We start from the raw sequence: 18590 nt of genomic DNA, 5'->3' as shown, positions 1-18590 counted from the left end.
TGTTCTCTTGCAAGCAAACCAAAATAAATGTCAGGGTTGCTTGGCAAGTATGAACCTCTCTGGTAAGAGGCCTGCTAGCTAAATGTTTCCAGGACTAAAACTGAACATTGTGAAGCACCATTTAGTTTCCAGCTCTGGAACAAACCCCATGAAAACCTAAGATGTGAAGAAGCTGCTGGCCCCTTTAAATCAGGGCTGAAAACATTTTTCTTTACTGATTAAATAATCTGGCTACTGAATGACTCCACCCATGCTCTGAGGCGGCACTGCAAGCTGACCATAGATAGAAGAAAGAAAGAATGCATGTGTCAAGTCCCAATACGTATCTAACATTATCTCTGGTAATAGCCATCGCCCCAGAGTTTTACTTGGTACCTTAATTCTGTTATAAATAATGTCACTGCTGTTTTAGTGATGTTTCTGAACACACCTGCAATGCATTCCAAGAGTTCTTCATAGACAAGGTTTTGTCTGTCAGACTAGGTATTCCCAAGACCATAACTGTGGTACTGCCTGATTATCCTGTACAGAATGTCTTTGAGAGGTTTGATCCTATTTCTCTCAATGAAATGAAAAATACAGAACAAAATCTAAATTCTACTAACTGACCTCTCGATATTGTCCCTACTAATATAGCTAACTAAGATGAAAGAGGTGATTGACACAACTGGACCTTGCCTTGTTTTCTTTTTTAACAGTTGTTTCATAATGGGCATTGTCCCCACTACCCTTAAGCATGCTGTGGTTAGACCACTCCTGAAAAAACCCAATTTCGACCCGTCCATTTTGTCCACTTTCTACCCAATTTCCCAGCCCAATTTCACATCTGTCTTTTCTGTTTAAGGTCATTATAAAATGAGTCCTATCACAGCTACAAGCATATCTCTCATTGCATGAAATTGCTGACAAGTTTCAGTCAGGTTTTGGGTCCTGTCATAATACAGTCTGCGTTACTGAAGGTCCACAAAACATCCTCACAGCACGAGGCACAAATCATTTAGCTGTGCTTGTGATGTTAGTCTCCAAACACCATGTCATTTTTCATTTTTATGTTGTTGCTGTACAGATTTAAATACCACTGAAACTGAATGACAGGAATGCTCTTGGCTCTTTGGCAAAGTTGACTTTTTGATATCAGACAATACTTATCATAGACTTTCCTGCACCTAAATGAAGAAAAAACAGAATGCATTGTCTTCAGTCCTAAGCTAGTTTGCCATCCCCCTAGTTTTGGCTCCTTTTCCCCTCCATTTACTTCAGCCATGAGGAACCGATGTCAGAGTCTGAGTCTGTATGTGTGTGTGTGTATATGTGTGTGTTTGGTGCTCTTGTCTTCATAACCATTCAGTGTTTCAGTTGGTGCTGGAGTTCTCAGGTGCGCTGGATGACAGGTAGATAGCAGATAGGAGATTGTAGCACAAAATGTAAAATATTAATATTTTTTTTAATCTCCTATCTGCTGATTGCTTGGAGGAGTACTTAAGCGGGAGGCTGCCAGCACTTCAATGCCAGAGTGTTTGCCTTAGTGGTAACAAGCACAGCCTCTACTGATCTTTTGCTTTGTTTTTGAACTTCAAGTAACTTTGTATTTTGTTCCCACGCAGGTTTTTATCTGAGGCTTTGTTTACCTTGCTGAGTTCCGACTTCGTTCCAGAGTTTTTCTGAGCATCTGGATTGTCAACTACGGAGTTAAGGATCTATCTTCCTGTGGATTTCTCTCACTACCGTCTGTACCTTTCGGACACGGACCAAGCTGGCGGCTTCCCGTTTCCTCCAACTCCAGGACCAAGGCATCAGCATACCCTGTCCCTTCCTCCACCTCAAACATCGGCACCTGAGCTCCATTTGGCTGGCACCAAGATCACAACAAAGAAGACAACTGAATGATCTTCTTTCGCAAGTTAAGACTCAGAATCTCTCTACCCCTGGTGGTTCAAGCTACAACGATTTAGTAAGCCATTTCTCAGATCTAAGCAATCATTTACTTCATATCATTCGTTTGTTCACTGGTTCATTCTTCTTCCTTCCCGTACAGTTGGTGTTTCCAGTCCTCATCCCAGATTACTTTGCTGACAAAAAACTTTCTCTTCTGAGTGTTCTCTATATGTGGGTCAGATCTATACCGAAAATGACAACCTAGGGGTAATATTTGACAGTGCCCTTAAGTCTGACAAACCGGTGAACTCAGTGCTCAGGGCAAGCTTTTTCAGTTAAGGCTCTTATCAAAAGTGAAGCTCTTTCTATCTTGGGCAGATCTTAAAAAGGTCTGTTAGGTCAAGGCTGGGCTACTGTAATGCCTTCTATACTGGAACCAGTCAGTCCATTCTACACAAGCTTCAAGTGATACAAAATGCAACTGCCCGACTTCTCTACAATGCTCATAAACATGCCCATATAATCCCCATTTTGTCTTCTCTCCACTGGCTTCCGGTACGCTGTAGGATGGACTAAGGTCTTGCTCCAGCAAGGTGATTGATATGAAATACTTTGCACTCATTTAAGCATACAACTCTGCGTGTCCCCAGGACAAGATGTAAAAAATGGGAGGATTGTTAGTTTCTGTTTTTGCTCCTGAGCTGTGAAATTCTTTACCAACAAAGCTACGTTCCATTATTGAGCTGGGAGTTTTTAAAAGCTAAGATTGAGCAATTCACTCAGTGTTAATTAGGTGTGTCTCCATCTAGATAACATGTTTTACATGTTTTATGTTTGTTTTTTATATATTTTCTAAAATCATTTTATATATTTTTACATTTTGTGCTACAATGTATTTTATTTAATTTATTCTTCATCTTTTTCACTTTTACCTCTTTTTGTCTCTATCTTCCTGTTTTTATTTTGACAGGTAAAACACTGAGTAAATTTTCATTGATACATTTTTGGATTGATTGATCAGTCCAATCAGGATTAATGACTGAGTGAAGAATGAAGATTAAGATTCATTTGAAAAGAGCATTTTTATATTTGTTCCTTTTTATGTGATGCTTTTATGTATTTGAAGCTCTCATTGTATGCAAAGTTTCAAGCTTTTTAAAGGTTTTTGTCGTACTTTGGCAGTCTTAAATTGCTTGAAAAAATACATATCTTTTTGTATGTAAAATTCAGATTTCGAAAAAGTTATAAAAAAATTATCTCTTGTTATTCTGACTTTTAGCAAATATAAATCATTTTAGTAACCCTAACAACCTAAAAATGGAAACATTTGGTCTGATTTAATGTCAGACAGAGAAGAAAATATTTTATTTTGTGTCTTTTTTTTAGAGTGTATGTTAATTTCAACTGTACTTGTATCGATTTTAGCTAGTGTAAAGTTGGGGCTTGGTATTGGCCTGTATTCAAATGAGTCTGATTGGTGTCTGGGACAAAAACATCTATGATTTGATCTGGACATCCCTATAACTAACCAATAAGCTAAAAGGGACGGCACCCAGTGTTTTGGGCCATCCTGTAGCTGTTACTGCCCAAACCAGGTCTTTGTATGTTCATTTTAATTGGGGTTAATAAAAACAATGTAATGATCCCTTTATGTTGGTGTCATTCAGTCGTTACTCAGTCGTCTGCAACTAGTCCAAAATGCAGATGCCCGGCTTCTTACGGGTACCACCAAAAGAAAGCATATCACTCCTGTTTTATTTCGTTTGCATTGGCTTCCTGTCCATTTTAGAATACATTTTAAACTTCTACCATTTGTTTTTAAGGTTTTAAATGATTTGGCCCCATCTTAATTTATGTGATTTATTGTGTCTTTGTGTGCGTGGTAGATCCCTGAGGTCTTCATGCCAATTTTTATTAAATGTACCAAGGACTAAGTATGTGCATTGGGGTCCTAGACTGTGGAACCAGCTCCCTCCAGACCTACGCTCTATCTCTGACCTGTGCTGTTTTAAATCAAAACTTAAAACACTATTTTTTAATATCCAGTAGTTTGGTGGCACATTATTCCAGCGTTTGTATTGTTTTATTGCTGTTTCTGTTGTTGGTTGTTTGCTAATTTACCTTTTATGAAATATTTTTTTTTCTTTTTGTGTGCTTTGTAAAGCACTTTGATTGCCTAGTCGGCAGTTTTGAAAGGGCTATACAAATAAATACATAATAATAATAAATTATAGATGATGACAACATACAACTAAAGCATGGGGCAAGCCAGCAAAAACAGAAAAGGTTCCCTGCATATTGCTAATGGAAAGAACAAATGCATTTAAAAAATATATTTTGTTACAGAGCGTAGTGCAGATTTCAAAAATGCACAGCAGGAATTGAAATGGTCATCAGCCCTCAAAGGACAAAACATGGTGGGATTTCAGTACATCCACAGCCTTCCACATAAAGAGCTTTTCTGGCCATTCGAGATATTTAGATTGGATTTTTTTGTTGGTGTTAATCCTGAAAGGACTTTTATAAAGGCAGGACAGTTTTGTTGCGATATCCTGCATAATTATAGAGAAATTGACTTTTTAATTGCTCTCTGTTCTTGTACTTGTATTTGTTGCATGCTTTAAATGACAGAGATGTAGTTTTCCTTCACATTTTTATCTAAAACTATAAAAAGAAAAGGTTAAAAGAGGAACTTGCTCATGCATTTGAAACTAATTAAATGTAATAAGACCACACTAAACTACAGACAAAGCTTATGCAGTCAAAACTGGCAGGGGTAAGAAATAAGCACATGGTTCATATCAGTAAGACAAAACCTGCAGACTTTAGTGGTCAAGTCCCAAAGAGCTAGAGGTACCACACAGTAACCCATATCTGAGACACTGGTTTATCTTCTAACTCTGTTTGCTGACATTTTAGCAACTGTTGACTAACGTCACATTTTATTTATGGAGTCAAAAAGCAAACTTGTTTCTTTGGAATTCCTATCTGTGAGCATTGCGCTTTGGGTTGATTTATATCTGAGGCAGTTCCTTGTCTGGGTAATTAGAAACAAACACAAACAGAAAAAGGAGAGATAAGACAGCACGCGGCAAGCTGCTACAGAACCGGTTCCAGCTCAGATTCTGGATCTGAGATGGCATTTGTGTGTGTTCGAGACTGGTCCAGCAGGACGAGGCAAGAAGTGGAAAGAAGCAGTGTATTATTTGTTTAAAATTGTCTATAGTAAGCCATCTCCTCCTGAAAAAGGTAGATACTAACAATTTTAACCAACACTGTATTTTATACCTAGATATTAGATGTAGGAGCAGACCATGAGGAAGTGTTTTGCTCCCTTTCAAGAACAGGTTTTACAAGTTCGATATCTACTTGGTGAGTTTGTTCTTGTATTTTTAAAGCAAATAAGATAAAACATATATTAAAAAGGATTACCAAATATTCCTCTCAAAACTAAAAGAAAACAGGCCAAGAAACAAGAAACTATGGTACAAAGCCAGGTAATGTTATAAAGTTTATATATGTCTTAATGTCGTTAATATATGCTCTTGGTCCGTCATCTTGGCGCTAGTGCTGCTGCTTCTTCTTCTTCTTCTGCTTGCGGTACGCAACAAATTCAGAGGTGCATACCGCCACCTACTGTACATCAATGTATAACTCCACCCACTATATTCTATGTTTTAGTTTTGTATTTCATAAAAATAAGAACAATGCTTTATTTATAATACTCTTGATTTCCCCCCTATCTCCCCTCTGTTCCTAATATTCCTTTTAAATTGAATTATCTACAATAACCTTTCTCCGTCATCCAATCCCGGCACTACGTTTACTGGCCTGTGAGGAGCGTGACAGTGCATGCGCAACGCCAATCGACTAACTCTGTGCTCCACTAACCAGCCTGAGATCACGTGATGCCAAGTTGCTGATGTAAATTTGTATTCTCATAGAAAAGAAATCGTATTCACAAACTGTTATAGCACATTGTATTCATAAACAATAAACCACAATTTTGTGTTTGTAATTTCTTGAAACTGTAACACTTCACTTTGTATTCTTATAGAGAAAATATACAATACCTCTTTTGGATTTTACTTATGCACAACTATTGACTAATATGCACACATTTCCGTCTTTACATACACATTGTTTTTGACAATGTTCTTACCCCATATGTGCTTAAATATTAGATGTTGTCATTGTACTGTGACAATATCTGTGTGGTGACAGAGATCCACAAGAAAATCTTCTGACCCAAATAGGTTAGCTTGGTCGGCCAATCTTTTTCCGATCAGTAAATATACCTGAGCAGAACTAGCTCGAACTGACAACAACCCTCTTTGTTGTGGATGTTGTGACTGGAGATCACTTAAAGCTCTTTTTAGGTTTACTCTGATGTTTTTAAATGAAAATCTTAACCCCACTGGACCCTCAGGTCATTATCCAACAAGCGGGTGAATAAACAGCAGCTAAACCGGGGTCATCCTATCCTAATAAGACAAGAATGGAGCACCATCAGTCAGGATTTCACCCAGAAGTTCATATCAAGCATGTCATAGCAAATTACATAATCTAAGAAAATGAATTTTACACTGTAAATATTCTAATAAAAATATTTCATATTTTTCATCACAATAAGATTCTAAACCAATTTAAAAGTTTTTATTTAGATCTGCACAGTGTCACAGTTGTTAGCACTGTTGACTTGTAGCAAGAAGGTCCTGGGTTCAAATCCCAGCCCTGGGGTCTTTCTGCGTGTGTACATGGTTGTTGTGTGTCTCCCTGTGTTGCCCTGTGATGAACCTGTCCAGGGCATACCCTGCCTCTTTTCCAATAACCGCTGGAGATAGGCACCAGGATAACGAATGGATAGTTTTATTTGCAATTTAATAAAAATAAGACACTTATTCTGTTCTCAGTAACCAAAGGAAAAATCTTCATTGGCATTAATGCAATCAAACACTTGTTATAATTGCTCGCCAGCTTTTTGCCATCAACCTAATCTTTGGCTCCTTCCACAGATTCTCTCTCTGAACTGAGTCCGGACTCCAAACCATCAATATTACTTCCAGTCAGAAGAAACACTGGCAAACTGTAAATTCCATGTATTTGCTAATAAAAGCAGTTGAAGGATATTAAACATTTTATTTCTTGTAAAGAAATATATGTTAAGGCCACAAAACAGAACATTTGTGCCACTGTGAAAATGTATTTATTTTTGTAACTAAGCAAGAAATGAACAATACATGGCTGCAGTCCACTTTTACTTTTCAACCCCGTGATGCACAAAAAGCAGGAAAACAGTGATTTTTCTCCTCTGGAGCCAAATAAAAAAAAACCTTTAAATATCAGTGTGTAAGTTTACTGACGCAGAAGCCAATCATGATAAGTCCCTATCCAACACTTCCAGTTTGTGGCAAAATGCCAATAAAAACAGGACAGGGTCTACCACAGACAGCAACAAAGAAAGACATTTAAAAAATACCACTTGAGCATCTGACAACATTTCATTGTTGACTCAAAGAGAATTATGGATTTCATACACATGTAAATTTCTCAGAGATTGTTTTTTTAATAAATAATTGATCTGATTTAGAAACAGTAACAACACAAACCACAGTCTATGCGGGTATAAATTCATATTTTTCATTGAACATCATGAACTCTCCCACACACGCTGGACTGAGGTTGTTCAGTGGTATGAAATAGTGGTTGGACCTTGTGTTTGTTTTCCAAAAAAAGCACTCACCACTTGCTCGCTGCTGTTATTTATAAAATTTGTGGTTTTACGTCTAGTAGGCCTTAAACTATTTCAATTTTCACCAAGAGAAAAAAAACAACTTCAAAATAGTTGAACAGAGGTCTCAACGTGGAGCCATGATAAATATTTGTATAAAACAAAGCTCCAAAGCTTGGAGAAAACCCTTGTAAATTATTTTTTATGAAATTCGCTCTGAGACCCCTACCACTGGTTGACAAAACAAGTGTCATTAATGGTACATAACTTATAAAGTTGTAAAAACAGAGAATAAACACAGACATACCTGGGGAACACTGAATCGTGTACTTTTGTTTCCAGAAAATGTTTGAGCTTGAGTGAGGTTTGATGAAACAACTCATACGAAGCTTATAGATAAAGCTATCCAAACCTTCCTGGACCTTTGTGAAATGATAACTGCCCGCCTCATATAATTATGCTTTAACTGTGATTTACCACATTCTCTTGGTTTAATTTCAATCGCCACATCCAGGCCTGATTGCTACCATGCCTGTAAAATCTAGAAATCACTTAAAGAGAACCTGTCTCACAATAAGTACATGATCTCAAAAAGCAAAACATTGTGCCCTGATCTAAAGAAATTCAAGATCAGATGAGCAGAACATCTATTTGACATCTATCAGTCTGGAAAGGGTTACAATACAATTTCTACGTATTTGAGAACCTGGTGAACCACAGTGAAAGCCATAATCGACGAATGAAGAAAACTTTAGACAGTGGTGATTTTTCCTACAAGTGCCCAAAATCTTCACCTAAATCCATTCGAGATGCTGTGACATGACGTTAAACAGGCCGTTAATGCTCGAAAATCCTCCTGCGCTGCCGAATTAAAACAATTCTGCAAAGAAAAGTGGTATGAAACCAAAAAGAATGTTATCCATTATCACAAACACTTGATGGCAAGACTGGCTCAACCATTTATTTTCAAATAGGGTCAGGTTGGTTTTGAAACTTTTTGAATCATTATTGAAAAGCTACATTTTGCATTTACTCAGGTTATCTTTGACTGATTTAGAAATTTGTTTTGAGAATCTTTTGGCAAACTCCCAGCAGCCGGAAATTTACCTTTTAATGAGGAAACAGTGTTGCTGTCTTTTAGGACCCCAGCTATGAGTTACAACATTATGAACTTTTCTGGAACTTTCAAAATAAATCGCATTAACCTACTTCCAGCTCAGCCCAGGAAGAGGAGGAGTCAGAGCTGAACAAAAACATGTTTCCCCTTCTGCTTGCTCACACCAGCTGTGCACCCCAGTTAATGGAGCGACACAGCACGCAAATGTCTCCTAGCCTGCAAGCAGACACAACTCCTCTACTTGGATTCAAAGTCAAGTAACGATCTGCTGTTCAAAATTATCAGCATTCATTCATAAAGGGAGTAATAAGACAAGTGTGGCTTGACTTTTCTTTGAGGCCTGTAGAAGCTACAGAAGCTCCCAAGGGACATTGTCTCTAACTGAAGCGGTTTTCCCTGGCCTAACAGAGGACAACGGAACAAAAAGGTGTGCAGCACACGCCTTTCTGCGTGCACGTCCACGTAGCGAGAGATAACCCACCGCACCGCCACCACTGAAGGACCCACAACTGCCTTTGTTGTACAGTTTCGGCTAGGCCGGCTAAACAGCCGAACACCCCCCTGTTGCCCTGCGATGGACTGGCGACCTGTCCAGGGTGTACCCTGCCTCTCGCCTGTAGACTGCTGGAGATAGGCACCAGCTCCCCCGTGACCCACTATGGAATAAGCGGTATAGAAGATGAATGAATGAATGAATGAATGAAATTCTTAAATAGTGTGAATTTATTCCATGTGTGTTTTGCTGTTCAGTAATATCAGAGCCTGGCTCACTCCTTTTACTAATGTCCTAAAGCTACCGCCTTATTGGGCTGGTATTCACAGGACAACTCTTAACATACAGAATTATTATTTATTAAAATATATTAAATATATAATTCATATATTAAATATTATAATCATAATAATTATCACAACATGCCACAAAACCATTATTGGTAAAGTGCTTCTCTCATGGTCGTTCGTTTGCAAGGTTTTCCCATTAACTCAAAGGAATTCTGGATCCCATTCAGTGTGATCATCGTCCGGATGGCTACCCGTCTGAGCAAGACTCTTTTTCTCCAACATCTTAGTTTGGAAGCCAGATCTATTACGCCTGTTGGTTTTTCCCAACTTTTTCCATTATAGTGTGATGGGGTCTATGCTTTTATAAAATGGTGTTCCTTGTCCTTCTAAGACCAGAGCTACTGTTAAATGTCACAATCTCATAGTCGTGTGTTATAAACAATCCACTCTCAGACCTTACAATGATAGATGTCCAAGAAATTCCACTGAAGAAGTAGAAACCGAGAGCTCACTCAGATGAAAAGTGTGAATACCTGCTCTCTTCCTTTTGAAGAGTTTGATGTGATGAATAAAAAAGAAAAATGTACTCTATATTTGATCTAACTGTGAATAATACAGGGAGGTAAAGTAATAAAAATGGACTCACATCAGTGTTACAGGATCTGTATCGTTTTCTTTCTCCAAGACAGTACTTGCCTCCTCCAGATGGGCTGAAAGAAACAGGAGCTTTTAATGACTGGGGAATTAAAGAGGAAAAAAATGTTAATTTAACATCTCCAATTACGACCACTTACAATGAATTACAATGATAATTTATTTTTAGGATGTAACATAAGAGCACGGTTGGACGGCACATAAGGACAACTTTGGTGACAGAGTCTCTGCCAGAACACAAAAGTATGTTTGTGTGTGAATTTGCGGCTCTGCTGAGTCTGTGTGCCAGTGTTTCATTCAGGAAACCCAAGATGCGCTAAGACCTCTTAAGTGTGACACGACATTTAGATTTGGACAAGAGGCTCAGTCTGTAACCTCAGAACAATTCCCCCCCCCCCCCAAAAGAGGGTCTACACCCAGTCCGTCTTTGAGGGATTTATTTTTCTTCTTTTATTCTTACTTTCACCTTCATTAGCCTCCCTTTTCCTTCATGTTTATTTCCACTTCACTGCAAGGAGGCTCCTGTAATGAATGTGAGAGAGGCTCCTCTGGCTGTGTTTATTCGTCCTCCCTCGACTTTGCACCAATGCCTGAGCTGCACTGATTACCTTACACAGGTGGTCCACATTAAGCTGGTGCCTTCCCTTTCCCACTCTCTTTTCTTCCCCTCCCATCTTATTCACCTCTCAGTCTCATTCTCTTGTCTTCCCATGGCATCTCTGACGTACTAACTTGCTTTCAAAACAAACGAATGTGACAGTGGAATAAGGATAAACATCCCAGATGTCTGCATGAAGGTCAGGGATGCTCTGGTTAGTGAGGTTTGTAGAGTAGAGGCTTTAAAGCTAAAATATTTTGCCACCCTATAAGCTTCCGGAATTATCCAGTTCGGGTTCGGTCAGTCTATAGATTTTAGATTTTGAATAAAAAAAAATCAAATGCAGTCAAAGAGGCTCAACAGCACACCAATAGAAAGCGTCGAAGCAAATGGCAACTTTGGCGTTATTAGCAGCTAATAAGTAGCCAGTCAAGGTACTATCACTGTGCATAAAAACTGTTCATAATGGTCACAGTGCGGTGAAAAAGTATTTCATTCGCTTGATAAATTCTGAATTAACCGTGACTACCCACATTTTTTCAGCGGTTCCATTTCACTAGACACACCCAGTCCTGATTACTGCCTGAGGCAAATCAGAAAGTCACTTAGATAGAAGCTGTCTGACAACATGAAGTAGGCTAAAAGTTCTCAACAAGCAAGAAAAATCAAACAGGATAAATCTACATTGATCAGAAATTCATTTGAGATTCATTAAACATTTAAGGGATGTTGGGACAACTTCAGCCGAAAAACCTTAATATTTTGACAAGTAAAGCAATGCACTGATTATTCTACACTTCTTGCTGATTCTTTAAAACAGTTTTTGATTTTTGAGACATTTATTCTGTTTGTGAAAATAAGATTATTGGTTTTCTCAATGTTATTGCAAAACATTCGTCTCGTCTCGTTCTAAATGGTGTATTTTTTTGCTTACTTATTGTGGGACATCAGTGTGTTAGACTGGCAGAGACAACGAACACATTATCAGTCATTTCCCTTTGTTTTCCTTGCTCTGTGTGCCTTCTTCTTTTCACAGCTAAAGGCGATTAGAGCTAGGGTTAGTTGTCTTTCAACTGGAAACTAATCAGGTTTAGGAAGGTCGATTTCAAACTCAAGCCGGAGTCTATTAATAATTACTTTTCCATAACAAGAATATATACATCATATGCTTCAATCCACTGCCTCATACTTTATAAAAGCAAATGTTGACAGGTCATATATTAAATTAAATGCTTCATTACATTCTGCAAGAGTCGAGTGGAGAAAAATTAACATTTATTATTTTGCTTTAAGAAATCATCATACATAACAAAGCTCTCAGAGCTTTTTTTCTCTGTAAATAAGACATTTTTCCCTGAAAATATTTTAAAGCTGATTTAATACAGAAATAGTGTAAGTCCTGTCACTCTGCCTCCACATGGATTCAGCACACATGCACAAACAGAATACACACAAACACACACTTGTAGGCAGGACCTGGATATGTGTGTTCGGCTTGCTGTGGCTTACTTTTGCCTACTTACGCTGGGCTGTCACAGTGCCTCATGGAGGAGGAAACACCGCCTCCACAGGTCCTGCTGCACTCTCCCCATAAGGACCATGGCCCCCAGCCTCCGTCTCCGCTCTGAGGCCAAGTACCAAACGCAACGCATTCTCCTTGGTAACACCACTGGTCATTGAGGGGCAAAAACATGCAAAGAGAAGCTTTTGTTATTATTATAAAGTTGAAATTATTATTTAGTTGTATTCGAGGCATCAAGACATATCAACACAGTCAAGGTGTCAGCTTCAGAAATTGTTAAAAGTAGTAATTACATGTTGTTAAATCTGGTAACTACTTCTATATATTTGTTTTTCCATCATGAAATTCTAAAGATGAAAAATCAGTTGTGAGGTTTTTAAGGCCCCATGGTCGGGCCACCATTATTTAACATCTATATGCCCTATTATGAAGAATGACAAAACCGCTATGCTGATGACACGCAATTTCATATTTCTGAGTTACCATATGACCAAAGTCCCTTACAATCACCAAGTAAGTATGATACCACTACCTGGATGGGTCAGAATTTTCAGCTTAATGCAGAAGAGATTGAACTGTCGGGCCTGTATGCAATACCCTCTGTGTCTCAAAACTAAGACCTCACATCACCCTGAACACATCATCCCCATGGTGAAACAGGGTGGTGGCAGCATCATGCTGTGGGCATGCAATTCTTTAACAGTGGTAGAAAAACTGGTCAGAGTTCATGGAAAATATGAACAATTATAAGGGCTAATAAAACTTTTCCGGGACCTGTATGGTGCAACACAAGATTAGTGGAAACTTGCCATCGCAGACACTGTAGTTCCATAACTTAAAATATAAGCAACAAAATAAACAAAATAATATTCTTTAAAAGGACTTCACCAGTTCAGTTTCCAAGGCAGGGGGAGAAACAAAAAAGTGCTGACTTATTTTTCATTAGGCGTAGAAACCTCGAGCTAAGCTGGTTAGCAATGGTGATGGAGGAGGGGATCAGAAACTGCCCTTTGTCTTTCCAACTGTGTCAGTAGGTTATTGTCGCACTGAAACTAAAACGGTCAAGGTGAGGGCTTCGCTAGGCCACTGTCCTATTTGTCTGACTCACTCATTCATGTCCTGAGGCCCTGTCTAAACAAGATTAGCAGAGGGAGAGTGAGAGGAGAGAGGGCAGTGAAGGTTGGGAAAAGAACGGAGGGATCAGTCCACATAACTTTAGAATATACTGTATATCTGTGGGTCCATTTGGATGCAGTAAAACCACAAAAGCTTCTGGTCCTGATTGACTCCGTTGGAAAGGCCTCTACTCATCATTCGCTGGATGAGAAATGGCTGACAATCATATTCCTCCAGCCAGGCCAGACAGGGTGTGCCACCGGCTTTCCTAAAGCTGCTCCGAAAGCTGTTGTAAAGCCCCCATGGTTTAACCTGGGGCCCCCTGTGTTGTCCAGGACCCTGTACGTGGGATCCGGTCCTCAAAGGCTCCAATGAGCTAATAGTAATCACTGACGACAGCTCGTGACACTGTGCTATTCTTCCCTTTTAGAACTCAGACCATCCGGCGACAATGGCTGCCATAATCTGTGTTAAGACTGTCCCCCCCCACCAAACCTGGTTGGCAGAATCAGAGGCCTGGTGACCTAAAGCTTTCCAGGCTTGTGTGTGTGTGTGCGCGTGTGTGTGTGTGTGTGTGTGTGTGTGTGTGTGAATGGCAGTGGCAGGAGGAGTGCATATTTAGTGAAAAGAACCCTTATGAAGGTTGAGTCTGACTGCAGCAGAGGTGAGTGTTGGCAGGGTCCTTTCACATCAATATGCACATCCCAAAATTATCACCAGAAAGGTTAAAGGAAGGAAACTATACATATTTCTAGGGTGCCCTGCAAAAGTAACTATTTCCCTTGAACTGTTTAAATTTTATCACGTTACTACAAGAACAATGAATGTTGTGTAATAGACTAACACAAAGGAGTGCATAATGATGAAGTGTAGAAAAAAAGATTGAGGATTTTAAAAATGAGCCTACTGCAATCACTTGGCTTCAGAACTCAACTAATTAGTAAACAGAAACAAGCAAGCTTCCTTTTCTAGATCCAGTGAAGCCGACACAAACTATGATACCACCACCACCATGTATGGACCTTTCCTGTCAGGGTAGTCCCAATCACTACTGACCTTTAGTAATACCATTGTACCATCACATGGCAGTCATTGTCATTCATTCACTGACGTAGGGACATGGTATGGTGTGGTCCAGGCTCATGACTACTAAGGAGAATCAGGGTTGAAATATTGCTGGTTTGAATTGCAAAGGAGTAATAAACACATGAAGATATAGGAATGAATGGATAATTTGAAAGGGTCTAGAAATGGCAAGGTAAACAGCAACTGCAAAATAAAACATGGTTCCCAAGTGCCTTTAAAGCGTGGCCTGAGACACCTGGTTATTGTTCAGGTAGAACATGTACACAGACAGAAGCAGTATGGGGGATTGAAGTAAACCCCCCACTGTTACACCTCTGAACAACTAAGCCTATTAGATTCTTTGGGGTTAGTTACAATAATCCTTTAATGCAAAAGAAACATTTGCTGACTTACCCCTTTCTCAATGCTGCCAGTTTGGCAGAGAGTCCCCTCTGCAGCCGGGATACTGTTAGTTACACAGCGGTTGCTTTTGCTAAAGCACCAGAGCTCTCTACACACTTCCTAGGAAAGAAGGCAAAAAGCAAGTTGGTCAGAATAAATCAAATCGGCAGACTTGGGTGGGTGGACCGTTGGGAAAAGAGCAATGATGATTTATCATTGGATTTTTGTGGTTTTCCTCTTGGTGTTTTCCTTCTGCCGTCTGACAGTTGTGAGATAAGTAAAAAAAAATGAGACAAATGACAAAGAAATTCATCTAAAAATAAACATGATTTTAAATGAATATAGAAAATAAGAGGAGCTGATGAGGCCACATCTTGACAGCCGAAAGGCTTCTGACATCAAGAGCCCATATGCTTTGGATCATAGTGCATCTTAAGCAATAAGCCAAGGGTCATCTGGTACTCTTAATGTGTTTTTATGAGAAATGAACACTCAGCAGGATCAACAGCATGACTAACGTTCTTTCACATTTACCTCAGAACCAGACACTATTGTGACATCAGTTCAAGAAATCCCATTTTGGCATATTATGGGAAACCAAGAGTGAGCAACAGGCCTCCCAAGTCTAAGATAAAGACAAGTTACAGGCCTGACAAATCTCTGCAGTATTATTGAGTGGTCTGAATAGGCATCACTCCTCCATCTAGAGGTCAAGGAGAATCCATTTAGATTACTGAAGAAATAGAAGGCAGCACCAAATGGATCATCTATGCTACAAGGACAGTCCTGTACAACCTTGCATTAGATTTTCCATTAAACCAAACTGGACTGCCCCATCTCTTAACTTCAAAGGCTTTTACAGGACAGTTGTGAGTGGCAGAAGAGTAGGCTCATGAAAGAGAGTTACGATTCCACACGTAGATCCTGAACCCAGGGCTCAGTAAATATGCTACGGGCCTGCAGAGTTCTGATTAAATCAAGCAGCACACTGCCACTCTCAGGTTGCAAGGACTCCCCTTCTGCCAGCTGCTTACAATAAGACACCAAGCTGCCCCACTCACTATCATCAACCATGCTCGAAGGTTAGAGGTCCAGACCATAAGGAACAGGGATGAGAGCTTGATGGATTTATGATAACTGAGAACAAGCTGATAATAAAAAGAGTTGGGGGACTCAGGAAAGACTTTGCTAATACAGCTATCAAATGTTGTGCATTGTTTTACAGGTTACATCTTCCACTGCTGACCTGCTTTGGGAAGCACTTTCATGCCGGTCCGTGTTAGTGGATTTCAGTGCAACTGGATCGGTGTAATTAAATTATTACTGTAAAAGACCCAGTCATTCTCTCTTGACGTCTGTAACATTTTTCCCACCTGTGACGTAGTCTCACGCTGAAATTTAAAGTCCATGACGACCCCCCAGCGCTCAGTCATCACCCTGGTTGAATTTAGTTAAACCCTCTGAAGCCAGTCAGTGAAATAATACTGCTTTGTTAGTCAGCATCAGTGTTTCCAAACTTTGTTTGGTAATTACCCCAAAATACAAAAACACAAAGTAATATTGCCTGTGAGTTCTTCACCTCAAGACATTTTTTTTCCTTCTTATGATAGATGTTCTTTGACTTTAAAAGGTCTGATTTGACTGATTTTTTTTTTTTTTTAGTATTAACTTACTTTCCATGCCCAATAACTAAATAAATATGACCTTTGTTCTTAAGGATATGGCTAAAAAATGTATTTCTTTAAGAATATTTGTGCTAGAATTGCCGAAATCAATCAATGCAAAAGAACTGGCCCAGGTAACCATAACTGTTTTCCTTTAAGCCAAGAAATAAGGCATTTTATCTTTTAGTTAAATTAAAATCATATGACATTTGAATTTTAATAAATCTCAAGGTACAGAAGGCTCAGCGTGTTCAGAAGGAAGTTCCACAGAAACGGGAAAATAACTAATAGTACAAGAGGTACCACTGATCATAAGAAGTAGAACAATCACCTCAAAAAATGGACAAAGCTATTCCATGTAGCCTATTTGCCAGAAAATATTTTGGCAAATTTGTTGGCAAAACAAGGTGGCCTAACAAGGTGCTTTAACAAGATCACGTATTATTGTCATGAGTCAGTTTCCTCGAAGTTCTTATGTTTGCTGGTATTTGTTTCTGCACATCTCTCTAAAGGACCGAACTCAGAATTTAAATTAGGTTGGCATTTGTATTAGGACTGAACCATTAAAGCATGTAGGTTCTCTTTGATTCAGCAGTGCTTTGGGCCGAGCCTCAGCTCTCAGACAGATGCTCTCATACTTGAATATAGAATATTTTGGTATAATAAAATAGTTCCAGGTGGACTACTGGAATGACTGGAAGGTGGTCGGGTCTTGTGGCTGGAAAACATGCCCAAATCATCATCCCTTCACCACCTTGTTTAAAGGCTGATATGAGGTTTTTCTGATGATACGATTGCCAAATTTGATTGGCCGGACACACGGATGGACGGGCATGCGGTGGAAGCTCACACAACTGTATCAACAAACATAAAAGCATGGCCAAACAACTCTACTTTGGGCTAATCAATTCAAATACCATTGTTCCAGAAGCCTTGATTTGTCTTGACTTGTCGAAGAATTTCATTTACAGAGGAGCTTAAAGTAGGCAAGCCCAAATCATCATCCCTCCACCCCCTTGCTTGACAGGTAATACGAGGGGTTTGTGAAAATATGATTGCCAAATTCTCTCTAGGCAAGCCTTCCAAGCAACCCATACTCGTTTAATCTTTTTCTAAACATGATGTTATGATTTTACCAAGCTAACAGAGTCTGAAATGTTGCACTTTGGTTACTTTGCATTTTAGCTGAACATCAGGTGTTCTGACCCTTGGGTAAAATAAGTGAGATAATAACTCCTGGGATGACTGGCAACTGTCTCAAATGTTTTCCGGGAAATTTTTTATTTTTTATAATCCTATTGAAGCAGCAAGGATGCAGGATTATTTACCAATACGTGTGCATCCTTTCCACAAATCAGTCATCTCTTTGTTAAAAACGATAGGCCATAATGGTAAGAATCTGTGTCCTCTACATTCATTGAGTCTTATATGACAGGGGCTGTTATCATTTATAAACATGGATTAAATCGATTTTATTTCATTTTGACCATGGGATATTCTAACATGACATTCTGCAATTCCTTCCCATATAGGTTAGAGTCATTGGTTGTTATAAGGGGTTGAGACAGCATAGAGTCACAACATAGCAAAATAACAAAACAGTAAAACATTCCAAGTCATGCTGTCTTCCTTCCTCTGACCAATGACTGGTACTTAATTGAAATGGAACAGAAAAAGTAAAGCCAACACGTTTCAATTGTGCTAGAACGATACAGGGCAGATGTCAGTGCTGTATTTTATTACGCAGTTTCATGAGATCATGTTTGTTTGAAACCCAAACATAATGCAGCTTTTAGCCAAGTGGGTCTTTATGCTGCTAAATCTTACATGTCTGAGTAATGTGTGACAGTGAACTAAAAGCTCATTCCCACATCTCTGTAATTTATAACCAAAAAAACCTAACAAACATTGTAGACGCCAGTTCCCCACAAGAAGAATACTGTAAAAAGACTAAATTTACCTTTTTTCTATCCTAATAAAATATGAAATAATCAGTGATCTCAGCCTGGGGGTCCACTTTATCACTCTTCATTTAAGTAAGTCTGTTTTACACTGGGACATAA

The 18590-nt window shown here is 39.1% G+C and overlaps 1 protein-coding gene across 1 annotated transcript in view; it reads right to left on the bottom strand.

Moving 5' to 3' along the window:
• Positions 1-18590, bottom strand: part of adamts6 (ADAM metallopeptidase with thrombospondin type 1 motif, 6) — a 91756-nt gene that overhangs the window by 37412 nt on the left and 35754 nt on the right. The window contains exons 12-14 of the mRNA XM_047373208.1: positions 14876-14983; positions 12282-12427; positions 10153-10216 (exon numbers count right to left, since the gene is read on the bottom strand). Of these exons, the coding sequence (XP_047229164.1) occupies positions 10153-10216; positions 12282-12427; positions 14876-14983 (318 nt within the window). The remainder of the gene's footprint in view (positions 1-10152; positions 10217-12281; positions 12428-14875; positions 14984-18590) is intronic.

The sequence above is a fragment of the Girardinichthys multiradiatus genome, chromosome 8 (assembly GCF_021462225.1).
Source record: "Girardinichthys multiradiatus isolate DD_20200921_A chromosome 8, DD_fGirMul_XY1, whole genome shotgun sequence".
Lineage (NCBI taxonomy): Eukaryota > Metazoa > Chordata > Actinopteri > Cyprinodontiformes > Goodeidae > Girardinichthys > Girardinichthys multiradiatus.
Note: the sequence above shows the minus strand (reverse complement) of the source record. Positions and strands in the feature narration are given on the sequence as shown.